The following is a 22,554-nucleotide window of genomic DNA, read 5'->3' as shown; positions in this document are numbered from 1 at the left end:
CAGAATGCAGTAACTATGAAGAAAGGTGTGGATGATTACACTGTGTATAGTAAAGTGTTTGTACTGTTGGAGATTAGAAGTGGAAAAAAGATACTATGAAAAAATTGTAATCCAAATAGTCCAGATGCAACCCGTCATCTTATGTTTTGTTTTTCCAAAGAGACTGCTAGTTTTATTCAAGAGAAGTTTGAACATTTACAAAATGAAATTTTGTCTTTAGAGAATATTAAAAGTAAACTTATACTTCATGACAATACTTTTGTTATAAATTCAAGTTTGTCAACTATTTATACCACAATGAATGATGGTAAAACACTTAATGCTGTGGTATCAAAAATGCTTTAAAAAATATTGCATCTCAGTGCTGTCATGTATGTCAAGCAAGTCCTAAGGAGTTTAATTTGGAAACCATTTGGAATAAAGATAAAAATGCAGACAAAAATATATTGAAACTTGGAATATATTGAAATCTTCAATTGTGGATATTCAGCATGGAGTTAGTTTTTTTTAAAAACTGCTTGCAAACTTCCAGCAGTGAAACAAGGAAGAAAAATAGCAGCAAAAAATGGCCAAGAATTTATTGAAAACAAAAAAAAAACTCCAGCACTTATTCAAAATACAATTAAAAATAAGGGTATCTTTTGTCAGGAAGGGAAGTTGTACATCCAACACTGGCAATGTTGCACGAAAATTCTTTAATAATCCATCTGTGACTGGAAGAATACCACTATGATGAAACTATTTAGGGACCTGCTCATTGATATGAATAGTACAACAGCAAGACCGGATGTGAAAATTTTCAAGCAGAAATCTGAATGTCTGTTTGGTCTCATTTCTAATGATCAGTTTTTAAAAACCATTCCAATGTCACAGTCTTTGCATAGAATGGTAGTTCATGGTGTTTCTTTTATTAAATATTTTAAGTATCCAATAGGTTCTTTGTCTGAGAGTGCCATTGAAGCCAGGAACAAAGCCAACAAAACTGCATGAGTACATCATGCACGTTTAACTTCTTTTGCTGAAAATACTAGGGATACAGCTAATTATTTATTTATGACATCTGATATGTACCTATACTGTAAGAAAAACAAAATGCAAGAGGTATTAAGGCTATACTGCAAGAAGATTAAGCTGATAACTGTTCTTAAGGTAAATATTGGAGAAAGCTATGTATATCTTAAATTTAAATATTTAATGTTATCGTTTAATTTTATTAATGATACATTTTAGGTGCTGGTGGTAGCCAATCTGATATTTTTGAGATCTTTTCACATAATCAACACAGCATGTTTTTTTATGCTTGAAAAAAAAAACAAAAAACTAATTGTTAGAAAAGTTGAAGCATAAGAATCCCAAACTTTTATGTTTGAGGAAAAGCCATGTTTTTGTTTTCCTCAAAGATGTGTCTAAAGTCCTATTTCTACTTAGTGATGCATAGTGCAATTCTTGAAGGCTTGTTGTAGATATTAAATTTGCTCCACATAAAGATTGCTGAGACATGTTTAGAATGAAAATTTTAATTATATTTCAATTATATACATTTATTACAGTGAATACAGTTTTTTCTTGAATGTAAAATTGTTAAAATTAGAATTTGATAGATAATTTCTATAATAAATAGTTTATATCTTAAACTATACTATTTTTTACAATAACAAAACTTTTTAAAATTTTAGTGTTTGTTGTTAAATAATTTTAGGAAGTCAAAGAGTAATGGTTCATATTAAGAAAAGAAATCAAGGAAGCATCATTAAACCATGCAGCTGTAATTGATAAGCAACTTTTAAAAAAAGGCTATTCTCATAGCCACATATTGTTAAAAACCTATTTTAGCATCAGAACCTTGATTCTGCATTTGAGGGGAATGGAACTTCTGGAGTATTTATTTCACTTTTATTTATAATAAAATATTTCTGCTATTTCCTTTTTTATTTAACATGAAAATATAAGTTGGAGACTAAAAATGCCTGTAACCCCTAAAAAAGATAAATTGATATATCAGATTTAGAGTTTAAAATATCAAAAACTATCGGTTTTATATCTTTTTAATCAAAAATCGAATTAGTCCGGATAAACCAACTAAAAAACCGGAATGAAACCGGTTTTAAAAAAGACCGGACTTTTTTTTATAAATATATGTATAAACAAACAATATCTCATAATTGATGCTTTGTTAAAAAAATTACTTCAAAATGTTAAATAGTTCTCTAGTTATAAGGCTATTTCCTTTTTTTCTATCAGCGCGACGCATAGTGCGTCGATGCTAAATATCAAATATCTATTAGTGTATCATGCAGACCAGATTTTTTTCGGAAATATCCCATTTGTTCAAGCTAGTAACCGGACTCAAGGCAATTTCTTAAAAAGTACCTTAAATACGCTGAGTAGCAGGCAATAGTTTATTATACTGTCCAAGCAGCTGAATAATAAGCATTTTATTATTGTTTTCTAAATGTCCAAAATTTTTTTTTTATCCTCCTCAAATTTAGAGACAATTAAGAGAAAAGCTATAAATATTATCAAACGCAATATTTTAACAGCTCCAGTGTCCAAATATACAAAAAAATATTTTTATTTACATCAATTAAGAATAAACTTAACAATAAAAAAACAAGCTAATCTATAAAATAAACAATCCGAAACACAAGAACACTTTAAAATCCAAGAAAACATCTAATAAATATGTTTAAGTGATGGGTTTACTAAACTGCCAATCAAACAAGGTACTAATATAACAAACCGATCCAATTTACCCGCGATAATTATTTACTCTCGTGACGTGTTGAAAAAAACAACTTTTTTTTTTTTCGCTTTTGCGTCCTTATAACAAAAATCTCGTTTTAAAGAAAGTTTTTTAAAAATTTTACAAGCTTAGTACAGGTCAGGCCTTAGGTAGTTGGATGCTTTAGGCTAAACGCAAAAATGGTGGTCCCAAACAGTTTTTACTAATTCTTGGCTGCATTTTACTATACATCTAATGTATAATAACGTAGTCTGTTTCGTTTATAACAATAAAATCTGTAACTTAAAGAAAAGAACTTTTTTAACCCAGATGGTGGCCCAATGCCATAGCCAAGTGGTCCCCGCCCTAAGGCCGACCCTGTGATATAAAATATATCGAGATAAGAACGTTGAATAATAATGCTGATATTAAATAAATCGAGACAAGAAGTCTGAGAATGGCTAAAATGCCCAACAATTGAATGCCAGTTTTCAATGACATTCTTGACAACTGTTTGTTCAAAAATACACTCATTAATTACTAGTTGCAGTGTGTGTAAAAACAAGCCATACTATTTATATGGGCTATCTTAATAATAGCCTTAACAATATTTGTACCATTATCTCTAGCTATTAAATGAATTTTTGAAGGTGATATTTTAAATTTAGCCATAATATCTTCAATCAATTCAGCAATATTTGCTGCTGTATGCCTCTCAGGAAATGGAACTACTCTAAGTACAACAGTTTTCTGATTAAATGTATTGTCTAAACAGTGACCTGTCAGGCTCATGAAGCTTTCATTTGAACTACTGGTCCATATATCAGTAGTAAAGTTTATAAATTCAGCAACTGAGTAAACATGGACAGCCATTTTTAATATAAAGTATTGTAATTGAATTGCGTGAAGAAACTATTTACGGCGGATTTGATTGACGTAGTTTATTTGATATGTTGTAAATATAGTTTAAGCGGTTTATTTTATGAGCATATTTGAGGTTCTTTGTATAGTATAAATTGAAGGAAAACTTTTTGTAAAGGAGATGATTTAAGGAGAAGAGAAAATGTAGAACTGAAACGTTGTGTTCGCTGCGAGAAAACAACAAGCTAACCGGGCACATGATGGAGTCATCTTCGAATAATTTGAACATCTTTGAAAAATACGATGGTATATCCGATCCCGCAATTTAGTCGCAGCGAACAAAAGTTGTTGCAGAGAAGCAACGCGTTGAGTTGACAGTGCTCTTTCCAGTTTTGTTGCGAAGTAATACTTAGTCTTCGATTGTTTGTGAGTAGAAGATAAGAAGGATGTGAAGAGAATCGAAGATGTCTATTTATCGAGTTTTTCCTTTGGATGCCTACGTGGCATGAGTTGTGTACGAAGCAGAAGATGAGAGATGAGGAACAAATGGATGTCTCTTTTGCTGATCTAAAACGTTTCTCGTGTTTGGCAGAGTAGCCTGACGAGAGGGTGCGACTGGCGTTGTAGTTGGATTGCCAGAAGCGGTATTTGAGATTTGGATCCGCAAAAGAAACAATTGTTGCGATGTTCCGCAAAGCAAGAGTTGCTTTGAATTAAATGTGATCCCGAAGGATCAAGGAGGAGTGTAATTGAATTGCGTGAAGAAACTATTTACGGCGGATTTGATTGACGTAGTTTATTTGATATGTTGTAAATATAGTTTAAGCGGTTTATTTTATGAGCATATTTGAGGTTCTTTGTATAGTATAAATTGAAGGAAAACTTTTTGTAAAGGAGATGATTTAAGGAGAAGAGAAAATGTAGAACTGAAACATTGTGTTCGCTGCGAGAAAACAACAAGTATACACTAATTTTTATTATTTTACATACCCTAATGAAACAATGCAACTTTTTTAACGTCTAATTTCATTCCCTAACGAACGCTTCTTTGACCATACTGCGAATGCGTAAAGCATGCGCAGAACTATTTGTTAACTTTTTAACGACTAACTTTTTTAACGCAACAGCGGAATTAACAAAATGAAAAGCATGGTTTACTGTTCCATGTTGAAAACCTTGCGCTGCTAAATGAAATTTTAAAGTGTTATAAAAAAGATAGCGAATATTAGCATTTTTGGTAGATTTTTTTTGACACTTCAGCATCAAATTAAAGAACTTTCGTTTGGTTTTCAGGTGTATGTTTTTATGCGATTCTGAATCAAGATAAAATTCTCTATCATAATCAAAAATAAAAATAGGGGGGTAGAAAAGTAAATTAGCGCCCGTTTATCTATTAATATAGATGAAATTCATTTTTTAGAATCATTCAGTACTCAGTTATGGCCAATCCTTTGTTCTTCTGATGGCCTTGACATATTTACTGTTGCAATTTTTTATGGCACAGGGAAACCTGATTCTCTGGATGACTACTTGGAGGACTTTATTAACAAATACAAGGAATTAAATGAAAATGGTATTATTATGATGATCAAAAGAGAGCAGTGGAAATTCTAAACTTTATGATCAAAAGAGAGCAGTGGAAATTCTAAACTTTATTTGTGATACTCCTGCTGGATGTTTTTTAAAGTGGATTATTGGACATTGTGGATATAGCTCATGTGAAAGATGTGTTACTAATGGGTCTTATAATGGTTGTGTTGTTTTTAATGAAATTGATCTCTTCCTAGCTAGAACTGAAACAGTTTTTAGAGATAATGGCAATGATTCTCATCAACAAGGCATTACTCTTTTGTTAACTATTGGTATACTATGCATAAAATCTTTTATTTTAGATTGTATGCACTTGGTATATTTAGGTGTTGTTCTTAGGATTCTTAACTATATGAAAAAAGGTCCTGGTGGTAAGCTTTCTCATCTTCAAAGAACAGAAATGTCAAATAATTTGATTAAAGTTAATGGATATTTGCCCTCCAAGTTTTCAAGACAACCAAGATCATTATGTGGATTTGACAGGTGGAAAGCCACTGAATTTTGTCAGTTTTTGCTTTATCTAGGACCTTTTGTACTGCAAAATATTATTTCAGAAAATGCATTTCCTTTCGCTGAGTATTGCGATTAGTATTCTACTTAATTTAAATGAAGAGAAAAGAAATATACATTTAGATTACGCTAGAGGTTTGCAAGTTTATTTTGTACAAAATAGAAAAATATTATATGGTAATGCTTTCATAGTTTATAATGTGCATAATATCCTACACATTTGTGATGATGTCAAGAATTTTAACTGTTCATTTAATGACATTGCGTGCTTTCCATTTGACAATCATTTACAGCACTTAGAACATTTTGTAAGGCAGTCTGAGAATCCTATTAATGAAATTGCCAAGAGAGATTTAGAATATGGTCTTTGTTTTCCAAAACTAAATCATAAAACTTTATGCACAAAGGTTTCTGCTAACAAGAAAGACAGGTGTTTATACCTAAAAGATGGATGAATAGCTGTTGTATTGCAAAAACTTACAGATGACATTTATAAGTGTGATGTTTTTAGTCAGTGCTATTTAGATAATGTTTTTGTGAACCCTGTTGAGTCAAAAACATTTAACATTTTCCTGTTAAGAACAGTGCATGCCCAGAAAGGTCAAACTAAACAACTGAACAAATCTAAGTTCAACAGAAAATGTGTATGGTTTACCAGAAGAAAGAGGATATTCAATGCTGCATACCATAGAAAGATCTTAAGTTATAAACTTTTTTTTTCTTCAGTAAATTCTTGTAATGCCTGTTAGAAAGTGTTATAATTGTTTGTAGAATAATTTTTTCTTTTTTTCAAGCTTAGCATGTGTGTGTGTGTGTGTGTGTGTGTGTGTGTGTGTGTGTGTGTGTGTGTGTGTGTGTGTGTGTGTGTGTGTGTGTGTGTACATATATACATACACACGAACACAAAGTTTTTTATGTAAATGTGCCTTGAAGCAACCAGAAGTTATCTTTACGATGTTAACGTTTTTAAGATTTGTAAACTTTAATTTTTAAGAAAATAAAATGTTTCCTTTTATCTTTCTTGTTGCTTTAACCAACAGTTTCTTTCTAAAAAATAAAAGTTGGGTTTTGTAGAACTTTTTTTAAAACGTTTTTTAAAGTGCGTTTTTTAAACGTTTTTAATAAAACGTTTTTTAAACGTTTTTTATAAAACGTTTTTTTGAAATTGCCGTTCTACACGTTTAAAAAACGTTTTTTTTACGTTAAAAAAACGTTTGAAAAACGTTCATGTGCTTACTGGGTTAGATAACGCTCCGCACGGCTAATTAAAGTTGCTAAAAGAAGAAAAGGAGAAGAAGTGACTCCAAATAAAACTCGATATAATCTATATGTTGCTAATTTATGATCTTTTAAATTTTTTATATCTAGATTATTAATGTTTTCATACCATAAAAATCGTATGAAATCGCGATGTTTCTCAGATATTGAAATGTTCAAAAAGGCTTTTTCAACATCTGCAATAAATGCTATCTTATTTACACGAAAACGTATCAAGACTCCATTTTAAAGAAGAACCTGAATGTAAACAATCATTTAGCGAGGGACCTGAGATCGCACTCGCATCAAATACAATGCGCATCTTAGTTGTAACTTTATCTTCTCTTATAACTGGTCTATGAGGTAAATAATGAACAAGTCCGACCTTCGATTTATGACTTAAAACTTGCTCTATCGTTCCGTTTAATAGTTGTTCTTTTATAATATCATTATATGAATCAAATAACTTTGCATCGTTTAAAAACTTTTTCTCTAATGATTTGAATCTCTTTAAACATAAGTTATAATTATCGCATAACAAAGGATGCTTCTCCTTAAAGGGTAGTTCTACAGTATACCTATTGTTTTCAAATTTAATGCTTTTGCAAAAATGTTCGACAACTAGATTCAGGGGCGTGTACAGGAATTTTTTTGGGTAAGTCGCAATTTTAACCTCTCCCCAAAAATGTTAAATTTTAGCATCCCCCCCTTCCTCATTGACAAACGCATTTATGAGGTAAGACGGCTTAGCAATCGCCCGATATTTTATCGCACATGATGCTAACAATTATCAAGCATCATCGTTTCGCACGCTCTTTTTTTAGAAGAAAATAATGATAACCATAGTCAGCACCAACGCTTAGCAATTACACACGGCCTATTCTTATATAAAGCAAAAAAAATTGTCTAAAAAACTGTGTAAACTTTATGTTTAAGAAATGTTTAATAAATACATACCAAACAGGGTGTATGTAATGAGAGAAGTCCGATTTTAATTTTTAATGTTACTACTAGAAAAGGAGAGTTCTGGCTCATTGTCATTTTGATGCCCATTTTGATATTTTTTGTTGATTGAGTGGTGTAAATGTTTTGATGCCCATTTTGATATTTTTTGTTGATTGAGTGGTGTAAATGTTTTGATGCCCATTTTGATATTTTTTGTTGATTGAGTGGTGTAAATATTTTGATATTTTTTGTTGATTGAGGGATGTAAATGTTTTGATGGTTGTTTAGTGAATTGAGGGGTGTGTGTGTTTTTTCATGAGAAAAGTATCCATGAAAAAAATTAATGGGTGTAAAGGTGTTGAAATCGTTCGCGAAAAATTAATTTTTCTTTTTGTTCTTGTTGTTGTTCGTGTTTTTCTTCTAGAATGGACTTGTACAGTTCAATTTCTCGGTGAGCAAAACCTTTGTCCCTTAAGTATTCGATGAATTTAATGCTTCTGATATTTCCGTCGTCGTTTCGCGAGATTCTCATTTTATTTGGCCAAGAAAAAAAAAAAATTTTTTCACAAAATTAAATTTAAAAAAGGGATGCTTGAGAATGGGGAGTTCGGTCCGAGAAGCAATCCGGATCCGATGGATTCGTAACCTTTTCCGCTTTTGATGTAAAGGCCGTCTCTGACGGAGCTTCCTTTGATCCAGGGTGTTAAAAATAATCCGTTTCCTCTGTGAGTGCCCATTTTCATTCCGTGTCCATTTTTTTTGACGTAAACGACACCTCTTCCTGAAATTTTGTCGATCACAGTGGACCCAAGTGAAGAGGCAGCACCGCCTAATAAACCAGTGGCAACAACGGGAGCGGCTCGAGCAGCAAGCATTCCCAATAAAGGTAAAAGAGCTCCGATGAATCCTCCTTTGACATTTGCGTTGTGTTCCACTTGAGCCTTGCTCATTTTAATGGTGACTCCAACTCCTCGATGGAGAGCGTCCAAAATTTGTTGGTGTTGTGTGTGTGTCACAAGCAAAACGTCGTTTCCGTGGAAATCCTCTCTTGAAATCCGGATGCTAACGGGTTTTCCTTCCATCATGGATTTTTTTATTTTTTCGATCTGTCCATGGGACACGTTTAATTTGACACTGATGTATTTGCTCATTTTTTTCACGAGGGAAAAAAAAATTTATTTCACTTCTCGAATGTGATATCGGATCGTGACGTCCTCTCCGCGAAAGTCGATTAAATTTCCGTTTTGATCGACAACGCGTGTGATCATCGTGGAAATTTCATGGACCTTGACAGGGAGGTAGACCAAATGGGTGGGTCTTTCGATGATTTTGAATCCAGGACCGACGGATGGGTAAAAGGAGTAAATGCAATTGAGTTGTGATCCGTTGATGTAGGCTGATCCGATGACGTTGTTGACGATTCTGATCGTGTTGACGCTTGAAATCCTGACAATGTCGTCTGACTCGTATTCTGAATTGGAGTCCAATTGTCTTTTTGTGAATCCCAAAAGAGAGGCGATGCTGTTTTCGACGTTCAGGTCCATCAAATAATTCACTCCGAGTTTGATGGTTGATTTTAAAGTGTTTGAGTTGGATCCGATTTTGATGTTTTCAGGTGAGTAGCTGATCTTATTCGCAGCGACGTAGCTTGCGCTTTGTGACGCGTAATTTTTGATTGTGCTTGAGACGGTTTTTTGCAAATAATTGTTGATGTCGATGATGTCGTAGCTTCCGTCTGGGATGACGACGTTTTCCCAATTGGCTCCGTTGTTCATGCTGTACCGGAAAGAATTGTTTTTGCTTGTGATGTTTGGAAAGCTGTTGTACGTCTCCAGACCGAGAAAAGCCATCTCGTATGTTTTTTCTTTTTCAAAGACGATTTTGTCCAAAAATTCTGTTATGATTACGTTGGAATTTCCATTCACGTCGATGATGATGCCAGACATTTTTCTTAATGGACAAAAATTTTTTCAAAAGGATTCTTTCGGGAAAAAAAAATCGTCGAATCCGCTTCGATATTTTCCCTCGTATTTTTTTGAGGTTAAATCGATGACGGCAAATCCGTGGTTTTGAGACCAACAACGCTTGCAAAATTTTTTGAATTCTTCTTTTCCCATGTCGCTCGAAACGTGGTCTCGAAAAATGTGGTCCATATTTTTTGAATCTTGAGGAAACAGACAAATGAAGTTTGTGTTTTCTCGGATGGTTTGTCGTGGGAGCATGAAGTAATTTTGAGCGAGGTAGAAGCAGTCGACGTTGGAGTGTCTTCCGCGGATGTAATATTTTTCGCACTTGTTTTGCTTGGTTAATTGAAGGTCGTCAAAGATCATCAAATTGTTTTTTGTTGAATCGTGGTCTTCAGGTTCAGGAACATCGTCAGCCGTTTCGAAAAATTGACAATTCATGTCCTCGGTTTCGGAAAAATTTTTTGAAAGGTCGTTAATGACGCATTCAGGGTTTAAATTCAATTTTTCCATTTCGTTTTGCACCTTGAACAAATCGAGAATGATCTTTTTCGGCAAATTTTTTTCGAACGAGCTTTTCAGTATTTTGTACTCGGGTTGGAAAAGAGATTTTCCAAAGACTTGCAAATGGTTATAATCTAGCCATCCAGGTTTGAGCAGTAAATTGAGAAGCAAGGTTGTTTTTCCGCAACCGGACTTTCCAACGATGATTCCTCGAATGCTTCTCGGCAAAAGCGGGTTGTTGTCCTTTTGCTTTTCCCAATATTCCATGACAAATCTGTCACTTCCATTTTTTTGATGAAAAAAAATTTTTTTTCAATAAAATGTACTGCGTCAAATGCAAAAGAGAAACCGAAACCATTCATTTGAGAAACGAGGTGTCAAAAAACAACAGAAACATGATCAAAGGAACATGTGATTCTTGTGGAACGACCAAATGCCAGTTTGTTTCTTCGCATGCAACAAAAGGGGGTGACTTGGTCGAATCGATCAACAATTTTTCAAAAAAAATACAGCTTCCGTGGGCAAAATTTCCAGGAGAAATGCATATTCCAGGAATGAATTTTGCAGGACCTGGCACAAACCTGGACAAAAGGCTCACATCCACCGACATGTATCAGGAGTGGAGCAAACCGGTGGACAGAGTGGACAATGCGGCATATCACCATGATTTGGCATATAAATATTTGACCGACGTTCGAAGCAGAAATTTGGCAGATCAAATGATGCTTGAAGAAATGAACTCCATTCCAAACCCCACTCAAAAAGAAATAAACGAAAGAAAGATCATCGAGCCCATCATCAAAGCCAAAGCCAAATTCGGATTGGGCGTCTCTGCGAATCCAAAGGGTCCTAAAAAAAAAATTTTTTTTCAAGTTTGAAATGGACGGATCAGCTTGCAGAGGAGCTTCACAAACCGGTCGTTCGCCATTTTAAAAAAAGAAAAGTGTTTGTGAACGACATCGATGAAATATGGGCTGCCGATTTGGTTGACATGCAATCGTTTTCAAAGTTCAACAATGGCGTCAAATATTTGCTCATGGTGATCGACGTGTTTTCAAAGTATGGATGGATCGTTCCGTTGAAAAGCAAAACGGGTCTTGAAGTGGCTGAGGCGTTGAAAAAGATTTTTGGTGAGAGAAAATGTGTCAAAATGTGGGTGGACAAAGGAAAAGAATTTCACAACAAGCACGTGAGATCTCTGGGTGTTCGATTATATTCCACTGAAAACGAGGAAAAAAGCTGTGTCGTCGAGCGATGGAACAGAACGATGAAAGAGAGAATGTTCAAATATTTTTCAGCCAACAGCACCAACCGATACATTGACGTTTTGGACAAAATGGTGAAAAATTACAACAGCACAAAGCACTCGTCCATCAAAATGACACCGATTGAAGCCAGCGAGGAAAAGAATAAAAATATGGTCTGGATGAATCTGAATGGAAAGATGCCAAAAGAAAGACCAGAGCCGAAATTTTTAATGGGAGACAAAGTGAGGATCACAAAAAAGAAGCCTCATTTTGAAAAAGGGTACACTCTGAGATGAACCGAGGAGGTTTTCACAGTGTCCAAAGTTCAGCAAACGGATCTACCCACGTACAAAATCACTGACGCCAACGGCGAAGAGATTCAAGGCACTTTTTATGAGCAGGAGATGCAAAAGACTGATCAGAGCATATTCAGGATTGAAAAAATCGTTCGCAGAAAAAAAAGCAAATCACTGGTCAAATGGAAAGGATATCCAGAATCGTTCAACTCATGGGTGAGCAATGATGAATTGATCCGTCTGAAAAAAATGAGTTAAAAAAATTTTCTTTTCATATTAAAAAGATGAATTTCGTGACGATTGAGAATTTTGATGACGGCAAATTGTCGGTTGGAGAGATTTATTCCGCAACCAAACCAGTTCAGTTCCAAAAGATTCCGCTCTTTTATGAGTACCCCTCTGGGAAAGCACCTTTCATTTTGAGGACACCTGTTTTGTTTTCTCTGGGTGTGTTTGAGAACTGCAGCTTTGGAACGAAAGAACTGGAGGGATATTCCATGTCCTTTCTCGGTTTCGACGAGAAAAAAGGGATGAGCGAAAAAGAAAAAAAGTTCATCGATGTGATTGAAAAGGTATCAAAATTTCTTCGCGAAAAAGTCAAGGAAATGACTCCCACTTTGAAAAAGGGAGGGAGAACAAAGAAAATAATGACAGAGGACTTGTCCATTTTGAAAAAGAAATCCGATAATCCGAATGAATCTCCCATTATTTTCGGAAAGTTGTTCACAAAGAAAAACGAGAAGGGCATTGAAGTGTCTTCTTCGTTTTTCAAAAAGAAAGCGAAAAAGCTGGTGAAGGTGTGTCCTTTAGAATATGTTCGACAAAAGTGTTTTGTCGTCGCCTCTTTGAGAATCGAAGGTGTTTTTGTCGGAGCGCAGATCGAGTCCATTCAGGTTAGGATTCCCGAAGTGGTCATCGCAAAAAACGTGACTTCTGTTCAAAGCATCATGGGCGGCGATTTGGATTAGGGGGAAATGGAATCTGAAGAAGAAATGGAATCTGAAGAAGAAATGTGAAAAAAACACGAAGAAAAAACACGAAGAAAAAAAATGAAAAAAAAATGAGTTAAAAACATTTTCTTTTCATATTAAAAATGCATGCCCCTCACAAGTTTTTCAAAAACGTTTCATCGGCAGAGAAACACGCTGATTCGAGTTTGGAGATCTCGAAAATATATTTGGGACACATGGATGAGAGGATCAAAGTGTTGGAGAGATTCAAAGAGTCGGATCGAACCAAAAATTTGGAAAATTTGGTGGAACGGATCAAAGAGCTTGAAAACCTGGTGGAGACAATCAAAAACCTGCAAAAAAAGACATCGCAAAATATTGTTGTGGCAAAAAAAGAGTTGGATCACCCAAACTGTTTTAACATAAACGGGCACCATGAAATTTTTGCTCAGAAGGACATTAAATTTTCAGCTCTTTCTCTGACGACAATATCGTTGTCTGTTGGGTTGAGTTTTGACAGAGGCATCGCTGTCGTCACTTTGATGAACAAAATAAGTGACCAATTGAACTTCTTCAAAAACGATGTGATTTTTTCAGAGTCTGTGGATGACGTCATTTTGGATGTGAGCAACAACAGCGCCAATGACGTTATTGTCAAAAAAGGTGAAAAGCTTTGCAAAATAAATCACATCGATTCGAATTAAAAAAATCTGTCTTTGTTAAAAAGATGGAGATAATCAAAAACACTGAAAAAATTTATCCGACTCTTCCAACAGCTCCGACGGATGGAGGTCACGTTTACAGACTTCAAAAAATAAGCGAGATCCAAAAAGAAATGGAGGATGAAAAAGTGAAGAGAATGGCTTTGAGCAAAAAGTACCATCGAGTGTCGAAAATCATTCGTTTCGCTGACGATGGGCTGCAAACGGTGTGCATTGCTTTGGGGATTACTGGTATTGCCCTTTTGTCAACCGTCGTTGCCACCCCAGTTTCGATTGCGTGCGAGGGGATTGCGGTTGGGATGGGTGCTTTGTCCATTTTCGGAAACCAACAAAACAAAAAAATGATGTTGAAGGCTGAAAAGCACGAAAAATTAAAGGTTCTTTCCGAGTCAAAATTGAACACGATTGGCGATCACATTTCAAAATCGCTCATGGACGGATTTGTGAGCGATTCCGAGTACGAATTGGTTCTCAGCGAGCTTCAAAAATTTAAGGTCATGGCCGAAGAAATACGGACAAATGCAAAAAGCAGCATTGACGAATTGACCAAAGAGACGTTGATCCAAAAAGGAAGAGAAGAAGCCATTCAAGCGTTTAACAACATTTTCAAAAAGGGAAAATGATCGCAAACGCAAACGCAAACGAAAACTCAAACGCAAACTCGTTTTCGTTTTCGTTTTTTTTCTCCGTATTTTAAAAATGTCCTTCTTTAAAATACACGACCCGAAAAAGAGAGATGAGATTGTCAAAGAATACATGGCCAACCGGGAAAAGCTTTACAATGAGAGCCTCAACGCGAACATTTCAGATGTGAGTTACCAGGCTGATTTGTCAAAGTTTTTCAAGCCTCTGATCGAGAGCAACGAAAAGGTGCAAAACGAGCTGAAGAGCATTGCATACAGAGAAGTTGACAACACTCCACTGGCTTTGACTTTTCCAGAAAGCCCATCTGAAAGCTTGAAAGGTGTTGAAAAAACGTTTGGAAAAATGAATGTTGGAAACATTGCTTTGGAATATTTGTCGAAATATGCAACCAAAAAATTTTCTGCAGATCGAGTTTTTGGGATTCACGCAAAAGAACGAGGAAAAATGTTTATTGGAGACAAAGAAATTTTCATCGATGAAAACGACATCATTATTGATGGAGAAAATTACAAGGGGACGATTGGTTTTTGGGAGCTGATTTCAAGATCCAGACCTGATATGACAAAGGTGACAAATGAGGACTTGGGAAATTATGAAAAAATACTGGTCGAAACAAATGCGATGGAGAGAGAAGGTAGACCCACCGTTCCAAAAGCTTCGAGAAGCGAAAAGTGGGAGAATATTGTTTCAAAAATTTGGGAGAAAAATTACAAAAAAACGAGGGTAATAAAAGGTCGTGGAGTGATCATTCTTCCGAGCGATCCAAATGCTCTTGTGCAGCGACTTGGTTTGAGCATCGCCGCTGGTCATGCTGGAAACATTGCATCGAGAAACGAAGCTGTATCCATTTGTGACGAGCTTTTGAGGCAGGGGGAAATCAACAAAGAGGAATATCGATCGATTCAAAAATACATCGAGTCGTGAAACAAAAAAAAAATTTTCTCATTTTTAAAATGCTCATCGTGAACAACAAAAGATATGTGAGAAAGAACGTTGTTGGAGGAGGAGGATTCGTTGACACGTTTAAAAATTTTTTGAGGAGAATGGCAGCCTCGAACGCATCGAGATCGTCTCTTCATTTATTGAGAAAGGCAGCGGCAAGCGAAATTGGAAGAGAGGCCATCACCGCAGCCAAATCTGCAGGAAAAGAATTGGCCACTTCAGCCATTTTGACCGCCAAAGACGTTGCCATCGACAAAGGAAAAAAAGCGATCGAAAAAGTTTACGCCAAGACAGGGACAGTGAATCCAAACCAATTGGTCAACACGATTGCAAACGAAGCGCCAAAGGTTGATCCGTACACGTATATCAATCCAATGGAAGAGCTGCACAAAAAAATGTTTGGTTCGTCCATTCGTCCAAAAAGAAAAATGACAAAAAAGAATGCGGCCAGAATTCAGGATCTCGTCAAAATGGGGAGCGGGCTTTTGATTGCGTGATTTTTTTGACGAATCAAAAATGACACAAAATTTTTTTTCTCATTAAAAAAAATGATAAACACCGACAGATTAACATTTGACGAAAAGCCTGTCTACGACACCGGCATTGAAAAAGTTGATTTTTTCGAGTACCTTCCAACAAACCTCGATTTGAATTCTTCAGGATCGATCGTTTTTGAGATTGATTGCCAGTCTGTGCAGACACTTCCGTCTGAGGCTTACATCCTCGTCGAAGGGGTTCTGAAAAAAGCAGACGGAACCGCTTACGCAGCAGCAGACAACATTGCTCTGGTGAACAACGCCATCATGTATTTGTTCAGTGACGTCACTTACGACTTATCAGGACAGCAAGTGGAAAGAGTCATGTATCCAGGTCAGGGAACAACCATGCTTGAATTGTTGAAATATCCTTTCGGTTTTCAGCTTGCCGATGGTTTGAAGCAAATATGGTACAAAGACACATCAAACGCAACTGGAACCACTGGGTTCAACGTCAGGAGAGACCACTTGTTTGCAGACACCACATCCATTGGTGCATTTTCGTTCAGGATCCCTTTAAAGCACATTTTTGGTTTTTGCGAGACTTACGACAAAGTAGTTTACGGATTCAGACACACGATCACCTTTACAAAAAAAGAATACGATGACGCCATTTACAGAGCCAGAACTGTTACTGCAGGAATGATCGACATCAAAAAATTCCGACTCTTCATGCCAAGGATTGAGCTGGATGTTTTGAAAAAATCCGAATTTTTGAACCTGATGTCAAAGAAAATCACCGTTCCAGTGGCTTACAAAGCAAACAAAGTTGAAAGGCAAGCCATTCCAGCGGGTCTCACAGAATTCACTTGGACCCTTGGAAGGATCACGGACAAAAGCGTTCCGAGATTTATCGTGTTAGGTCTTCAGACAAACAGAGGTTCCAGTCAAACCGCAAATTCAGCCGTGTTCGATCATTGTGACGTCAACAATTTTTTCGTGACCGTCAATGGGATCAAATATCCAAATTACAATTATGACCTGAATTTCGGAGAAAAGAAAATGGTCATGGCTCATTCCGATGCGTTCACTTTTGACGAAAAATATTATGGCACAAACGAGCTTGTTTGTCAATCAGGTTTGACTCTGCTTGAATACAAAAATTTTTTTCCGTTGTTTTTTGTCGACATCAGCAAGCAAAAGGAAAGAGTTGTTTCCGAAACGGCTGAATTGGTTGTCAACCTAAAATTCAGAACGGCTGTTCCAGACAACACCGTTATTTTTGCAGTGATCATTTCCGACAAATTGATCCAATTTTCTTCAGACGGGACCAACATGAGCGCTGCTTATTAGATCAAAAAAACCGTCACGAGATTCTTGACAAAAAAATTGATTTAAAAAAAAATTTTTTCTTTTCAAAAAAACATGAGACTGACGAAAAATTATCTGAAAAATTTGCTGAGAGAGAATGGTGTCACAAAAACCTCAAACAATTTGTTGACTTTGATGATGATTGCGGTTGAGAACAATCTCGTGAGCAAAGATTCGCTTTTGGAAGGTGCAAAAGAATGCAGACATGTGGGTCGACCGAAAAAAGAAAATGTGAAAACGGAAAATGTGAAAAAACCGATCGACCCAAAATACGAGAGGCTTGGTTCGATTCGAAAAAAACCTGTGTCTGTGAAAACGACCAACATCGAAACAGGAGATGTGGTTGAATACGGATCCCTTTACGAAGCGATGAAAAAGACGGGTCATGGCTGGAGATATTTGGAGCGTCGTGATGGAAAAGTGGATAATGGAATCAAGATTGAGATCTTCAATTCTGAAAAACTCGAAAACAGAAAAAAAACTCCAAGTCCTAAAAAATGAAAAGTCCGAAAAAAAATTTTCAATTCTCGGAAAAAAAGAATTGAAAAAAAACCGAAAAAAAATTTTCTTGGCATAATAAAAATGGAAAGCAAAATGCGAAAAATCGGAAAAACCAAAAAAATTGAATTTGAGCTAAAAAATTTTCTTGGCAATAAAAAAATGGAAAACAAAACTGTCAAAGAATTGCGAGAAATCGCCAAAGCTCAAAAATTGAAAAATTATTCAAAGATGCGAAAGGATGAACTCGTTGAAGCAATAAAAAACGCGAGACCTGTCATTGCTCCTCGTCCTGATCCTCGTTCGATCGCTCCGCGTCAAATTGTTCAAAAGCCTGTCATTGCTCCGAAATCATCAACAATTCCACAAAGACCAAACACGTGGAAACCAGCTCTTCCTCAAAAACCATCCCATTTGCAATATCCTGTCGTTGCGACTGTTCCAGTGCCATCACATTACCTCATTGACGATCCTGTTCCAGATTCGACTCCTGTGATGACTCCTGGAGTTTTTTCAAGTTTTTCGACAGCTGTGAAAAATGCGGTCGTCAACAGTTTCAACAGCTTGCTTGAGTTTGTTGATCCTTTTGTTCCAGAGGCTGTGAAGAAAACAGTGAGCAATGTGGGGAGCGAAGTGAAGAGAAAAGTGGACTCTCTCAAATCAATGGCTCTCAAAGCAATCGCGCGATCAGCAGTTTACAAACCACTCAAGCCACTCATTGATTTTCATTTGACCGATCACGCGCTGAGGCGTGTTGCCAAACAATTTTCGCATCAGGTCAAAGGAAACCAAAAGGACGCTTCTGCCTTTTTGAATTTGGCAAAAGATGGCGTGATCAAAATTCTTCAAGAGAATAAAAACAAAAAAGCGAGCCTCGTTTTGACAATCGATATGGAGAGCGTCAACCTCACTACAGGAGAGGAGGTGCATCGAATCGTTCCTTTTTTGTCAAAAGCTGGAATCATTTTGGAGTCGACGGACTTGGGAGAATTTTATGAAAAAGCAAAAGAGGAGATCCTGAAAAACATGGAAAAATACAACAAAATGGGCTCGAATTGCACAGTGTCAGCCATCTTGAAAATGGACATCAATTTAATTGACTACAGACCCATCGGTGGTCGGTCGTATATCCCTCTCGACGATTTTCTGTCGAGCAAAAAAGCAATCATCAACCTGGTGAACGAAGACAATGAATGCTTCAAGTGGAGCGTCACCAGGGCGTTGAACATGAAAGAAAAAAATGGAGAAAGAATTGACAAAGACTTGATTGAACAATCGAAAGCGTTGAATTGGGGAGGGATTGAATTTCCGGTCAAACTCGATCAAATCAAAAATTTTGAAAAAAACAATCCAGACATCAGCGTCAACGTTTTTGGTTACGAAAAAAAATCAATTCTCCCTTTGCGAATATCGAAATGCTTGAACAGAAAGCATGAAATCGATTTGCTTCTTGTTTCAGACGAAAAAACGAATCATTATTGCCTGATCAAAAATCTGAGTCGACTCATTTCATCCCAAGCATCCAACAGAAACGGGAGAAAATATTTTTGCAGAAATTGCTTGCAAGGGATGAAAAGCGAGGAGGATCTTTCAAAACATTCGACCTATTGCAGAGAGCACAGCGCGACACGAATGGATCTTCCTACAGAAAATTCGTTCATGAAATTCGGACACATGGAAAGGTCGATGAGGGTTCCATTTGTGGTTTACGCGGATTTTGAAAGTTTCATCAAACCCATCGAGGACAACACTGAATATAATAATAAAGAGTCATACACCAAAAAGTTTCAAAGTCACGTTCCGAGCTCATTTGCCTTTTACATCAAATGTTTTGACGAAACCATTTACAACAGAGGTCCGACAATTTCCGCGTCGGAAAGCGAGGATGACGACATTGGAGAATTTTTTGTCGACAGCTTGGAAAAAGCAATAAAAAAAGTCTTTGGAAAGATCGAGAGAAAAAACATGTTTTTGACAAAGGAGGACGAAAAGAATTTCAAAGCCGCAACCGTTGGCCCCTGAGAGAATGAAAATCGGAAAAGTGGATAAGCTCGTTCCAAATTTAAACGACAAAAAAAAATATGTCCTTCACTGCGAAAACCTGACATTGTATGAACGATTGGGGATGAAAATCTCAAAGGTGCACAGAGGAATGAAATTTGAGCAACGTGATTGGATGAAACCATACATCGACCTCAACACCGAATTGAGAACAAAAGCCACCAGCGAGTTTGAAAAGGAATTTTTCAAGCTGATGAATAATTCGGTGTTTGGAAAAACCATGGAGAACATTGAAAAGCGAGTGGACGTGAGACTGGTGACAGAAAAGGAAAAGGCAATCAAGTTGTCAGCCAAACCAAATTACGACCGGCACACGATTTTCGACGAAAACTTGATTGCCGTTCACATGAAAAAGACATCAATTCTTTACAACAAACCTGTTTACTTGGGAATGAGCATCCTCAATTTGAGCAAAACCTTGATGTTTGAGTTCCATTACGACTTCATCAAAAAGAAATATCCTGGTGACGCAAAGCTGCTGATGACAGACACGGACTCGCTGGTTTATGAAATAAAAACGGACGATTTCTACAAGGACATTTCCGACGATGTGGAAAAAAAATTCGACACGAGCGATTTCAGCAAAAGCCATCCAGCCATTCAAAACGTCGGGTTCAAAGTGGGTTTAAACAAAAAGGTCATTGGGATGTTCAAAGACGAAACCGGAGGAAAACAGATTGAAGAGTTTGTCGGCCTACGGTCAAAACTTTACTCCTACAAAATACACCAAGAAAAACAAGAGAAAAAATGCAAGAAATGCAAGGGGGTCAAAACATATGTCGTCGAAAAATACATCACACACGACGATTACAAAAGATGCCTCGAAACCAAAAAAGAAAAGATTAACAAGATGAATGTCATCCGATCCCATTTGCATGACGTTTACACGGAGGAGATCAACAAAACCTCTCTCAGCTCCGACGATGACAAAAGAATCATTTTGGATGATGGGGTTCACACGTTGGCTTATGGTCACCACAAATTAAAAGAAAAGGAACAAAAGGTAAGTGACAAAAATGGGGAAGCAAATTAAAAAAAGAAAAAAATGAACAAAAGAAAAAAATGAACAAAATGATCAATGTGGAAGGAGGCAGCAAAACAAAGGTAAGTGACAAAGGAAAAAACAAAGGTAAGTGACAAAAATGGGGAAGCAAATTAAAAAAAATAATAATAATAAAAAAAAATGAGAAGCAAGAAAATAAATGTGCAAAAAATTTTGACCAATTTTCAATTGACGCATGGAGTTAATTTACCGAAAGATGCTTTGTCCACTTTTCAGTTAATGGAAGCAGCAAAAAAACTGAAAATAAAAAACTTTCGAGGGGTTTTTGTCAGAGACACATTGCCAAAAAAACCGAGAAAAAAAGAATGCGGGATTATCAACACGGGGGATTCAAGCACCGGAGGGTTTCATTGGGTGTGTTGGTTCAAAGACGGAGACGAAAAGTTCAGCTTTGACTCTTACGCTCAACTCCCTCTCGATGAATTGGTTCAATATCTGAAAAGCCCTGTCTATTACACCAGCAACAGGGTTCAATTTGGAAACACGTCTTATTGCGGTCACTTGTGTCTTTACGTCTTGAAAAAATGTGAAGAGGGAAACAAATTTCAAGACGTTGTCAACACACTTTGGTAAAAAAATCAAAGATTTTCCAGAGATCCAAAGGATCTGATCACGAAGGATCTGAAAAAATTTTCACCCGTTAAAAAAATGATTGACAAATTCAACAGAAACGAGTTCAGCGTTTATTTAGACAATCTCACATCAGACTCAGCAAGCAACGTTTATATCAAAACGGATGGATCCAGCACCATTACTGCAGACATTGATTTCAACTCTCAAAAAATCATAAACCTGGCAGAACCAACCAACTCTCACGACGCCGCCACCAAAAATTACGTCGACACGCATTCGACAGGAGGAGGAGGAACAGTTATTGGAATTGCAGACTTGGATTTGAATTTCCACAAAGCGATCAACTTGAACGAGCCGACCAATCTTCACGACGCTGCCACTAAAAATTACGTGGACGTCAGCTCTAGTCAGTGTGTTAAAACAGACGGATCCAGCACGATCACGGGAATCATCGACATGAACTCCCACAAGTTGATCAACGTTTCCAATCCGACCACTTCTCACGATGCTGCGACAAAAGCGTATGTGGACACAAAAGTGGCATACAACAATATTTTGTACACAGACGTCAACATGACTCAACACAAATTGACCAATTTAGCCGAACCCGTTTCATCCTCAGATTCAGCCACCAAAAATTACGTGGACACGCACGCCGGTGGAACATCAGTGGGCACTGCGGACTTGGATTTGAATTCGCATAAACTGATCAACGTGCTTGATCCATCAAGCGCGCAAGACGCTGTGACAAAAAGTTACGCTGACTTGTTGTTGCAAAAATCAAGTTTGACCAGTGTCGTTATAGGATCCAGTTTCACCAGTTTAGGTTTCAAGTCTCAGACGGTTGCAGCGTTAACCACTTCTCCTGTGTTTGCGTTTTCCGGAAAATCTGGAGTGTTGAGAAGATTGTGGCTGGCTTTATACAGCACCTCTGGAACCAATATTCCCGGACATGTTTTTATTCGAATCTTTACAGACGGAGAAATTAATGTGGGGAATTATGCAGAAACCACGGAAGGAATCGGAGTGGATCAAACAGGTCTTGCCACCGATTTGCTTTTTTCACCATTGGGAGGAGCTTTTTACGCCAGCTCTTTGCAAGGATGCAACATGTTTAACACCACTTCCTTGGGAGGATACCTGACGTTGGACATGCCTTTCAGAAACGACGTCTCCATTCAACTGGTGAACAGAAATGCCACAGCCATTACGTATTGGATTCAACCGTTCATTTCCACTCTTGCTTCCATTCCTGCTACCATTCCTCTTTACAAGCTGCACAGCACGACGTTCCGATATTTAAACACAACGTATGGCAGCGAATATGTTTTGATGAACACCAACGGGAAAGGAAATG

At 36.8% G+C, this 22,554-nt stretch overlaps 1 protein-coding gene and 1 long non-coding RNA gene across 2 annotated transcripts; both read left to right on the top strand.

Annotated features, from left to right (window-relative positions):
• Window positions 1-4,699: 4,699 nt before the first annotated feature.
• LOC149892076 (uncharacterized) lies at window positions 4,700-6,698 on the top strand. The gene is made up of 2 exons (XR_016450068.1): window positions 4,700-4,876; window positions 5,004-6,698. It is a non-coding gene; the product is annotated as an uncharacterized LOC149892076 (long non-coding RNA).
• A 7,626-nt stretch (window positions 6,699-14,324) lies between these two features.
• Window positions 14,325-15,137, top strand: LOC149892075 (uncharacterized). Its single transcript, XM_090078057.1, has one exon. The coding sequence runs from the start codon at window positions 14,325-14,327 to the stop codon at window positions 15,135-15,137; it is 813 nt and encodes a 270-aa protein (XP_089934183.1).
• The last annotated feature ends 7,417 nt before the right edge of the window (window positions 15,138-22,554 follow it).

This window comes from Hydra viridissima, unplaced genomic scaffold, assembly GCF_058129835.1.
Source record: "Hydra viridissima isolate aposymbiotic clone 2 unplaced genomic scaffold, HvirCarnegie_v1 scaffold_2, whole genome shotgun sequence".
Taxonomy (NCBI): Eukaryota; Metazoa; Cnidaria; class Hydrozoa; order Anthoathecata; family Hydridae; genus Hydra; species Hydra viridissima.
This window is presented reverse-complemented; position numbering and strand designations above follow the sequence as displayed.

Excerpts from the sequence above, each read along its gene's own strand:
- LOC149892075 (XM_090078057.1), top strand. The coding sequence starts at position 14,325 with ATGGCCAACCGGGAAAAGCTTTACAATGAGAGCCTCAACGCGAACATT.